At 42.1% G+C, this 11,082-nt stretch overlaps 2 protein-coding genes across 11 annotated transcripts in view; one reads left to right on the top strand and one right to left on the bottom strand.

The window, feature by feature from the left end:
- Nucleotides 1–584: 584 nt before the first annotated feature.
- On the bottom strand, nucleotides 585–3,194 carry LOC124087549 (DDB1- and CUL4-associated factor 10-like). The gene is made up of 2 exons (XM_046436432.1): nucleotides 2,335–3,194; nucleotides 585–686 (listed from the first exon to the last, which is right to left on the bottom strand). Exons 1-2 carry the CDS (start codon nucleotides 2,602–2,604, stop codon nucleotides 633–635), a joined length of 324 nt encoding a protein of 107 aa, XP_046292388.1. The 5' UTR covers nucleotides 2,605–3,194; the 3' UTR covers nucleotides 585–632.
- Nucleotides 2,056–11,082, top strand: part of Slc4a7 (solute carrier family 4 member 7) — a 97,101-nt gene continuing 88,074 nt past the window's right edge. For 3 of the 10 annotated variants that reach the window (XM_046436430.2, XM_058576691.1, XM_046436428.2), the window contains exon 1: nucleotides 2,059–2,350. In XM_046436430.2, the coding sequence (XP_046292386.1) occupies nucleotides 2,291–2,350 (60 nt within the window). In that variant the 5' untranslated portion in view covers nucleotides 2,059–2,290. Of the gene's footprint in view, nucleotides 2,351–11,082 lie in introns of all 10 variants that reach the window. The other 7 variants (XM_046436425.2, XM_046436426.2, XM_046436422.2 and 4 more) reach the window with 5 other exon arrangements.

Raw genomic sequence — 11,082 nt, 5'->3', positions numbered from 1 at the left:
ATAGAGGTACTCTACTACTAAGCCACCTCACCAGCTATTTTTATTTTTTATTTTGAGACAGGGTCTTGCTAAATTGTCCAGGCTGGCTTGAACTTGTGATCCTCTTACCTTAGTCTGCTGAGTAGCTGAGATAACAAGCATGCACTACCATGCCTGCACCATCATTTCTCTTTCTTTAAGGTTGTTCATCTTCCTTCCTTCCTTCCTTCCTTCCTTCCTTCATTACGGGGGATTGAACTCAGGAGCACTAAACCACTGAGCCACATCCCCAGCTCCTTTTTAAATATTTTACTTAGAGGATCTTCCTGAGATGTTTAGGGCCTTGCTAAATTGCTGAGGCTGGTTTTGAACTCACAATCCTCCTGCCTCAATCTCCTGAGCTGCTGGGATTACAGGCATGTGACATCATGTCCAGCTGTTCCACTTTATTTAGCAAGGCATTAAAATGGTATGATAGAAAGTTCTACTTGATAGAAACTAAAACCTGTTATTTCTGTGAGCATTAGCTTCTTTGTCAGTAAAATGGGGATGCAACTTCGTCTTAGTCCATTTTGTGTTGGTATTACATAATAACACAGACTGGGTAATTTATAAAGAAATTTATTCTTTCACATTTCTAGAGGCTGGGAAGTTTAAGGTCGAAGGGCTATATCTGGTGAGAGTCTTCTTCCTGTGGCTTCCCGTTTCTGAAAGCAGAAGGGCAGAAGAGCATGTATGAGAGAGAAACAGAATTTGCAGCCTCAAGCCCTTTTATAATCATCACTAATCCACCCTTGAAGTTGGAGCGCTTGTGAGCTAAACACCTTTCCTTAGGCTCCACCTCTCAACATGGTTGCATTTGGGATTAAGTTTCCAAAATATGCTTTCTGGAGACACATTCAAACCAGAGCAAACATATTTTGTGGTACTGTGAGGATTAGAGATGAAACATGCTTGCAAAATGTCACAGTCCCTAATTGTAGGCCTTTAAATATACCTTTAAATGGTAGCTAGTACTAATAGAAGCATAACTACTTTTTGTATAGTTATTGAACAATATATGACAGCCTAACTGTAAGTCTCTGGGAAATTTAGAACAAAAGAGATCTAGGACCCAAACCAGCAATGGGCCATCCAATAAACTTAGTTAACTATTGATGACAAAGGGCTTTACTAATTATCTTGTTAGAGATGGACATGATGTGAGGTCCAGATCCTCTGGTATGCATATTTGTTTCCTTCCGTAACTGGATTCAGCTCTTCTCAACTAAAACTTTTATTATCTTTATTTAACTAAAAAAGAAGAGAACCCTGTTAACAATGACAATAATAAGCATGCTATGTGGCAAGCACATTCATGATAGATAGTCACTTAATTCTTCAATGATGCTGTGTGGAAGTTTCCTTGATCATCTCCAGGTACAGATATGGATAACTTGAGAGGTGCCCTATGGGGAGGACTCAAGAGTGCGGGAGCTGTAGTGTTGCACTTGAGCAGGGAAAACGCATGAAGATACCTGGCTAAGTGTACCCTTCCTTCACAGACACAGAGTTGGAGTTTATGCCTACAGTACAGACAGAAAAAAAATTTGCAGGAGTCGTGAAGACCCATAAGTTCCTTGAAAGGGAAGGGGAGGGGGCTCCGCTTTCCGCCTTCCTGTAAAACATGTGGTCAGAACCAGGGGAGGTAGTGACCCCCACCCCACTTCCGAATGTCAGGGGAGCTTCCGACCCGAAAAACTAGTTAGACTCTAGGCCTCGGTCAATTAAGTTTTTACAAAGAGGGGCGGGGCGGTGTGCGTGTGTGTGTGTGTGTGTGGGGGGGGGGTGTTGGGGGGGAGTGCGGATCCCTGCGAGCCTCCGATTGGCTAAGACAAATGTCCATCTGTCTCACCCCCGCCCCACCTCCGGGTGGCCTCCCGGCGGGCCCGCGGGCGCTCAGAGCAGGCTGGCGGTGCCAAACTGGCAGGGGGCGTGCCGGGGCGTCCCGGGCGCCGAGCGCGTCACTGCCTCCGGCCCCGCCCCCAGCCCTACGCGCTACCTCCTCCTCCTCGCTCCGTCCTGCGCTCGCTCAGTTCTAGCTCCACGTTCCGCGCCGTGGCCTCACTCCCCTGCCCTAGCCACCCCGCGGCCGCCGCGCGGATACACGCGCCTTGCGGCTTCCTAGCCCAGCGCCCGGCTCTCCCGGAGCGCGCCTCGCGCACGGACGCACGTTCGTTCCCTCTCGCGCGCCGGGGATTCGGCAGCGGCTGCGGCTGGCGGACCGCGCGGGGCAGCACTGTAGCGGCCGCCGCGGGCTGGCGGGCCGGCCATGGAGGCGGATGGGGCCGGCGAACAGATGAGACCGCTACTCACCCGGGTAACAAGCAGGGTGAGGGCGCCGCGGGCTTCGGGGCTCCCCGGCGGGGGCAGGGTGCTGAGCGAGGCAGACAAAGGCGGGGGTGCGGCAAGCGTCGCGGTACGGCCACTTGGTCCCGGGCCCCTCCGACTCCCGGCGGCTGGCGCGCCTCGCCATCCCCTTTGTGTGGCCGCCCGGGGCGCGGGTGCGAGGGGGCGGGCGGCGGCGCCTGGGAGGCCCAGTCGGGGCGGCGGGCTGCGCGCCACCGGCATCCTCGCTAAGGGCATCCTACGCCCGGTTCCAGCGAGACCCAGCCACTCGCGGGGCCCGCAGTGACCGCGACCACTCCATCCTTTCTCTCCGCACGCTCATCTCCCCTATTTTCCGGTGTTCTCTCTAGTCGGGGTCGCGGTTCAGGTTGCTTTGGCGCTGGAGTTCAGATTAGCCCCTGGAAAACCCATCTTTTCCTAAGGAGGACCCCGACTTCACCTGTCTCTTGTCCCAGGCAGTGGGAAGAACTGGTGTGAATCTTTCCTCCTTTTTCTGAGCTTCCCCACCCGGTCCATGGTGTGCTTTGTTCGGTGAGTTCTCTGGCCGCGTGGACAAGTCGTCTTCCTTCGCGGCCAAGGCTTCTTTTCCCTGTTGACTGCCAGGTCTGCCTCCTCCTTTTCTGGCAAGAATTGGAGGAGTATCCTCCTGTCGCAGGCCAAGTAGAAAGAGAAGGGTGACAGTTTTCCGAGCCCCTTGTGCTGCTCCGCTTCATGAGCCTGGGAAAATCGCGTGTCCCAGTGAGGCTGGCTTTGAATTTAGGGTTAGGGGGGAGTGGGGGCGAATTTCCAAAAGGTTATACCTCTCATTGGGATGATGGACGAGTGGCCCATCCTCAAGAAAGAGACTCACTTCCTGCTTTTAAGTGGAGCACATGTGCCCCCACAGTTGTGATTCTCTTCTCTTCCTAGTTAGTGACTCAAGGGACATGTTAGAAATTTTCCTGCTTCCAATTACTTTGACCAGCCAAGGAGAGAAAGTTGCACGAAAAATTTTCCAGTCTTTCACAACTAACAGGAAAATCGCTTTTCACGTGTTTTTATTTGAGTTTTCCTTAAACCTGTCTCCTCCCTCCTTTAATTTTAAGATTATTGTCAAGGCCTGGGGAAGGAGTCATTCGTTATTTCAGAATGTTCATATTTCTAAATGTAGCGGAAAACTGTTTCCAGACAGGGAAGTCATATAGCAGTGGTTGTTGGGAAGATCCTTCCCGTTGATAGTAATGGAAAAGTGGGAGCTCCTATGGAATTTGCTGTAATTCTTTCTGTAGTCTTTGAATAAACTGTTGTATAGCACCTTTTCTAAAGGTGTGTATCAAATACAGTATTGCATGTTCTTAGCCTTATTATTTGCATCTGAGTTTTTATAAAACTGGACAGAAATTGATGTGTTCTCACATATTACCTGCTTAGCAGAAGCAGCATGTAAGACCGTTGCCCTCCAAATCATTCATTCATTCAATGTAAAGCAGTTATTTAGGACCTATTCTGTAGTGTCCAACAAAACAGAACCAGCTTCTTCTTCTCTCATAGAAGTTATATTCAAGGGAGGTGTGTGTGTGTATGTGTGTGGTTTGTGTATGCAGCAAATGGCAAATGAATTCTCAATAGCTGTTGATGTTGTGGCAGGGAGGAGAGTTGGAAGATGTACCTCTTAAATCTTGTGGAAAGTAAGACTTGGCTATAGTGATCTATACAAATCAATAATGGAACTCAAATATAGCAAGCTATCAGCCTAAAAATGGAACAGAGGAACAAGAAATAGTATGATTTGAAAACTGGAGAGGAATATTGGTATGCTGGCACACAATCAATAATCTAAGCAACTAGAAAGGCGGAAGCAGGAGGATCCCAAGTTCAAGGACATCCTTGGCAACTTAGCAAGATCCTGGCTCCTTATAAAAAAGGACTGGTTAAGTAGCTCATTGGTAAAGTGCTCCTGGTTTCTATCCCCAGTACCAACAAACAAACAAAACAAAACCACAACTTTAATCTTTCCTTACTCATTTTTTCCTGGTAAATGAAAGTCATTAGTGAGATTATGATATTTGTCAGTCATAACTTAACTCATAGACTGCTTAGCATAGCTAAAAAATAGGAATAAATTTATATTAATAAAAAGTCATGTCATATCTTTGTAATTATGCAAATAATTTGAATAAATTGATGGCAGTTTATATTACTCAAAGTGGAGCCCATCTGTTCCATAATTTAGGCTCTAAGGTTTCTTCTGCATTCTTTGGTTTCACTCATGGCAATGGGGAAGAAAGGCATTTATCTTACAAACATGCAAGTTTTGTTTGCTTTGGTAGAAAACTCATCATTGTAGCTGTCACAATTGATGTCAGTCTTATTTTCTAGTACAGGTTAAATTCTGTTATAATAGATAACTATTTAAAAGATTGCTAAGTTTTAGCAAATAATCTTTTAAGGTGTACATGATTTAATGTCATTCTGTTACCACTGAAATTTTGGGACTGTACCATGGAATTTGTTGTTATTTCTTTCATTTTGTGGATATTAAGTATCTCATGGGTGCCAGATGCTAGGGAAATAAACAAGATAGGAAAGGTCCTGCCTTCAATGAATTTATTTTGGCATTTGGAGTGAACAGTGATAGCATTTACATGTCATTTATAAGTACCAGTTAAAACATTTCTTGAGTTTATTAGAAATACTTAAAGTCGTTAGAATAGATGAAAGATATTAACTCAGTTTGGATTTATTGGTGATGGCTAAAATGAAAGGTTTATGTGTACCTGCAAGTAAGCATTTTCTTTGGGATACTGGTTGATAGCTCTGGAGACATGGCACCCCAGGCATTACCATTATAGTTATTACCTTTTTGCATTATTCTTGGTATCTTTGGGCCACAGTTTATGGAGTTGTAGGAAAGGGAGAGACAACAAATCTGTCATCTCTCCAAATGAAACTGCAGAACAGTTAAGTTGGATTGAAGAATTGTTTTGTCAGGTAATTGGAACTGGGAGTTAGACAGGTTTTCTTTCAAGAGAGCTTAGGGTGTATTTTAGTTTTGTTACACTAAACTCCTGTTAGTTGAGTAGGTTAAAATTGAAAGCCAAAATAACCTGGCACTGGAGGAAACTGGTATATTATTTTAGTGGTATGTGGTGTGCTAACCAATATATTCTAAAACCTTGGTAGTTATACTTGTCAACATCCGGTAAAGGGTTGTTTTTCTTCCTCTTTCCCTCCCCTTTCTTATTGTGTCTTACCACAAATATCTTAAAGTAGATCAGATCTGCAGCTGACAAAATGGGTCATTTTTATAAAGGAGCATTCAGGTGTTTCATGAGGGGAATGTTACAGGTTAGTCATGGATCAATGTCATTTTGATTGTGATTTTTTTTTTTTTTTTGGTATTGGGGATTGAACCCAGAGATGCTTAACCACTGAGCCACATCCCCAGTCCTTTATACATTTTATTTTGAGCCAGAGGCTAGCTAAGTTGCTTAGGGCCTCCCTGAGTTGCTGAGGCTGGCTTTGAACTTGTGATCCAGCTGCCTCAGCCTCCCAAGCCACTGGAGTTACAGGCATGCACCACCATACCAAGCATCATTTTGACTTATATTGTAGTTTCCTCTTGGTGATTATGGTTGCTTCAGCAGTTCCTATTTTTTTTGTTCATGCACTATTTTCAGTTTTGTGATGAGCATGTATGATAATAAAGTCATTCCACCGTTCTAGTTTACATGGAGATTTGCCTCCTTTTTTTTTTTTTTCTGCACATTTTGTTGAGTTTTTACAATTTGAGAACATTGAGGATTACTTGTAATTATGCATGTGGTAAACCACCAAGGAGCCTATGGTTGACATTGTGTTACAGGTGTTACAGGTGTTACAGGTCTAGTAGTGTTGCCTTTAACATTCTTCTGGAAGGCAGAGGGCTAGCTGACGAGGATAGAGCCATGTTGACTGAATTAATGATTCTTTTCTTCCATGGACTACATATCTTCAAATGACTGCTATGAGAGTGGCCAAGTACTTCCTTCAGTACTTGAGAGTAGGAAAATGATGTGGTTATGATACAGATTTGTGTGTGTGTGGTTTTTTTTTTTTCCGTATTGGGGATTGAACCCATAGGTGCTCTACCACTGAGCCACATACCCAGCCTTTGTTGTTGTTGTTGTTGTTAACCTTTTATTTTGTGACAGAGTTTGGCTAAATTGCTGCAGCTGGACTTGAACTTGTAATCCTCCTGCCTCAAACTCCCAAATTGCTGGGATTACAGGCGTGTGTTACCATGTCCGGCAAGATTTGTATTCTATCATGCATATTTTAAATTTAATTTTGAGACAGGGTCTCACTGAATTGCCCAGTCTGGCCTACAACTTGAGATCCTCCTGCTTGAGTTTTTACAATTTGAGAACATTGTAAAATCAGTGAGACCCTGTCTCAACCCACCCTATTTGCTATGAGTGGGTGGAGCTTGGTTAGGTGGAGGGAGAAAGTTGTGTCAGGAAGTGCAGAAAAGGAGAGGTGAATTGGAGAGTATGAATTCTATGGATGCCTTCTTTAGGCAGTGCAAGGTAGCATGAAGCTTGATGAGAGGAGCCTGGGTTGAGTTTCAGCTCTCACTGGCCTTCCTCTTTTACTATTGTCAAGACCAGATGTGAGTTGTAATCATGCCTGGGATTTCTTTGATTCACATTTAAAACTCCCAGTTTTTTTTTTTTTTTTTTTCCTTATTGTGTCTGGGCATTCATATTGCCACCTTCAATTCGATTTTGTTGTTCTGTGCTGGGGATTGAAAATTTTTAATTTTATTTTACAGTGCTGGGGATTGAACTGAGATCCTTGCACATGCTAGGCAAACATTGAGTTACATCTCCAGCCCTTTTTGTCTTATTTTGAGACAGGATCTTGCTAAGTTGCTAAGGCTAGCCTTGAACTTGTGACCTCCTGCCGTATCCTCCCTAGTAACAGGATTAAGTAGTACACCAACATGCAGGGCTGCCACATTAAAATTTGTAGCAGTATTTTTTAGGGGGTAGGTGGTTACTGAGGCTCTAACCCAGGAGCCCTTCCCCACTGAGCTACATACCCCAATCCTTTTTATTTTGAGACAGGGTCTCCCTAAGTTGCTGAGGTTGGCCTTGAACTTGCAGTCTTCCTGTCTTAGCCTCCCAAGTTGCTGGGATCACAGGTGTGCACAAGATTATTTTTTAGTAGCTGCTGTTGTTGAATATGAAATACATTGCACTCTAAAAAAATTTTTTGAAGTTGGGCGTGGTGGTGAGAATGGTGCCCAGCTACTAGGCAAGCTGAGGCAGGAGGACTGCTTGAGCTCAGGCATTCAGGGCCAGCCTGTGCAACATGGTGAGGTCCTGAGTCAAAAAAAGAAAAAAAAAATCCTTATTTTCATATTGTCTAGAATGAATTAAAAGTCAATTTTCTTCAGCCTGTAAAAATCTTAATTTATTTGAAATATGAGGTGTATCGTAAAAATTAGACTACAATCCCTTGTAACAGTTCTTATAGATTTTTTTTTTTTTGCTTGATGATTGTTAAATATGATCCTTGTGAGTATGCTTTGCTTTGTACCACAGTAAATCTTATAATGAATTCTGTTTTTTCATTAACTTTGCATGAGAAGTGCTCTGGGTTGTATCCTTGTATTTGGAGTATTAATGGTGCTATAGATAATATGGCACTATCTAGTTAAAATTCCTTTTAAAAAATAGATGACCTTGAATTCTGTGGATGGGTCTCAAGGGTCCATGAATCCCCAGAAACTGAAAAATTTTCTGTTTGTGTGCATTCTTTCTGCAAGAGGGCCAAATAGCTTTACATTCAGTTTTGAAGAGGTTTATAATCCAAAAAACAGCTACAGAATGTAATTTTCTTTTTTTGTACTGTGGATTTTATCCCAGGGGCACTTAACCACATCCCCACCCCTTTTTATATATTAGTTAGAGACAGGGTCTTGCTAAGTTGCTGAGGGCCTACTGAGTTTCTGAGGGTGGCTTTGAACTTGCAATACTCCTGCCTCAGCATCCCAAGCTGCTGGGATTACAGGCGTGTGCCACTGCACCCAGCTACTTTATATTTTTTAATTTGAGACATGGTCTCATTAAGTTGCTTAGGGTCATGCTGAATTGCTGAGAATTGCCTTCAACTTGTGATTCTCCTGCCTCAGCCCCTTGAGTTGCTGGGCTTATAGGCATGCCACCACCTGACTTAAAGAATGTATTCTAAAGACTAACTCAGTTTGGCTTCATGTCTTTTTTAAAAGTTCATAGTTTTATATTTTACTGAAATAGTTGTCTCTAGTGATTCATTGACCTCACATTTCATTAGTTTGTTTCACAGAATACTAACTAGATCTATAGGTGATTCTGCTAAAAATCTGTTTTGTAGCCAAATAAATGTGGAGTATGTCACAATGCATAATAGTATATTAAAGGCTCCGAGAAGTCCTATAATGAACATAACATATTGATTAACTTTTTTTTCTTTTTTTTATTATTGGTTGTTCAAAACATTACATAGTTTTTGACATATCATATTCATACATTTGATTCAAGTGGGTTATGAACTCCCATTTTTACCCCGTATACAGATTGCAGAATCACATCGGTTACACATCCACGTTTTTACATAGTGCCATACTAGTGACTGTTGTATTCTGCTACCTCTCCTATCCTCTACTATCCCCCATCCCATCCCCTCCCCTCCCCTCCCCTCCCCTCCCCTCCCCTCCCATTTTCTCTCTCTACCCCCCATATTGATTAACTTTGAAAAGAGAATGCAACCGTGTGAGTTAGTATTTCTGGGTGGTTCTTAGAAAATATGTAAAAGAGTAGGTCATTAATATGTTGTATTGTTAGGGGTCTAAGAAAGCAACTCCTGTGTTACTGACTAAATCTATTTGAAGATTCAGTTTTTTCTCTATAATTAGAACTCATTTTGTTACAGTATAGATTTGAAAAATTTATCACTTAAGGTGCTTTGGGAGCAACCTGATAGAGCACTGGTTGAATGAGTATGGTCTATTCACATTGTGTGATACTATAGCTTGTGAAGAATGAGGATGTACTGTTATGGAGGATGCTGAACTGATGACAACAACAACAAAAAGCAAGATGTGAGTTTGTATTATACACTTCTTTTCTCTAATGGGAACATAAGTATGTATTTGTATTTTTTAGTATTTGTGTCAATACACTAGGGAGATAATAGGAAACTAAAATGTTGCCATAAAGGGTTCATGAGAGTAGGGATTGAGACAAGAGTGGGAGCAAAGCTTTATTGTACACTATTTTCAGTTTTGAGCCATGAAAATGTTAGCTATTAAGTAAAATAGGATAATTTCTTACATTGTTTTATGCTGTGGGTTGGCATACCAACTACTCCACAAAAAGATATACGGATGACTGTTAGTATGTTCTAATGTTTATTATCTACCTAATTTTTCATGTTATCCAAGTTATCCCATAAATACTAAGGTCGTTAATACATACCCGTTAGTAAAATCACATGCTATTTGTCTCACTAAATTATATAGTGAATGCATGAGTCCCTTGGAAATGTTGAGTTTGTATGTTACTGATGTCCTGATCCTCCTCACTTTCAACACTTTCCTATCCAGGGGTTTGTTTAGATTAGTGACATATAAAGGGAAGGCAGGATGTGGGAAGAAACTGGGGTGGTGTTGTTACAAATGTGGTCCCTCAGTATAAGGAAATAGCTGCTTGGTTATTCTCAGACTTTTTTCAACCTAGAGTTTTCCTTTGTGGTCTTTGTACTTCTTTTTGATCATGAATGTACCCATATTATTACATTGGCTGAAATTACTATGGCCCATTTTTACGGGGCACCGTTCACGTGGTTGTCCTGTTTTTGCTCCAAGGGTACCCCTGGAGTTGAGTTCATGGGAATGGTTGTAGCCCTGAGTAGTACTGTGGGAAGACATCATTGAAATCATACATTCTTTATGATGTTATGTAGGTACCATGTGTAATGTCCATCACTTCAAAGATGTTAGAAATAAGCCCTAGATATAGTTTCTATTTAGCCAATTTTTAGAAGCCAATATTTGGGGGAAATATTAGATGATTTCCCCCCACTTCTTGAAAATATTTTTGTGTTTAAGTTTGAATATAAACCTCAGTTAAATTCAAATTACAGCCTCTTGGGGAAACTTTTTTTTTTTTTTTGACATCGGGTCTTGCTATATTACCCAGATTGGTCTGGAACTACTGATTCTCCTGCCTCAGACTCCTGAATAGTTGGGATTATGATTGTGGTTCACTGTGTCCTGCATTTACAGCTTCTTTGATGAAATAGTTAACCCTACCACACTCCTTTTCTTATTCCATACTGGGCGGGAGGAATGTCATATTTCTCATATTGATGCAGAACTTAATCTAGGATTTATGGTTTTGTTCTTTGCTGCAGTGTAAAACAGTGGAGAACAGGTAACTAACTTTGTAGAGAAAGCCAGCTCTGAGCCATGCATTTTATTAGGTATCTCAGACAGTTATCATCCCTATGTTACAAATGTGAATGCACCAACAGAGGCATTTTCTGAAAATTTCCAGGCCTTGAACCTTACGGTCAGTGCCAAACCACTGTTGTTCCCCTGGCCTTCCATTTCTCCTTAGTGTAGACTAATCGAAGATCCTTATTTGTCAGTATCAAATATTTAACCATATTAGATAATTTTACTAGTATGATACTAGAAAGCTCTGTTTG

The sequence above is a fragment of the Marmota monax genome, unplaced genomic scaffold (assembly GCF_021218885.2).
Source record: "Marmota monax isolate L192 unplaced genomic scaffold, Marmota_monax_Labrador192_F-V1.1 WCK01_AAM20220418_F8-fsc00021, whole genome shotgun sequence".
In the NCBI taxonomy this organism is placed as follows: Eukaryota; Metazoa; Chordata; class Mammalia; order Rodentia; family Sciuridae; genus Marmota; species Marmota monax.
This window is presented reverse-complemented; position numbering and strand designations above follow the sequence as displayed.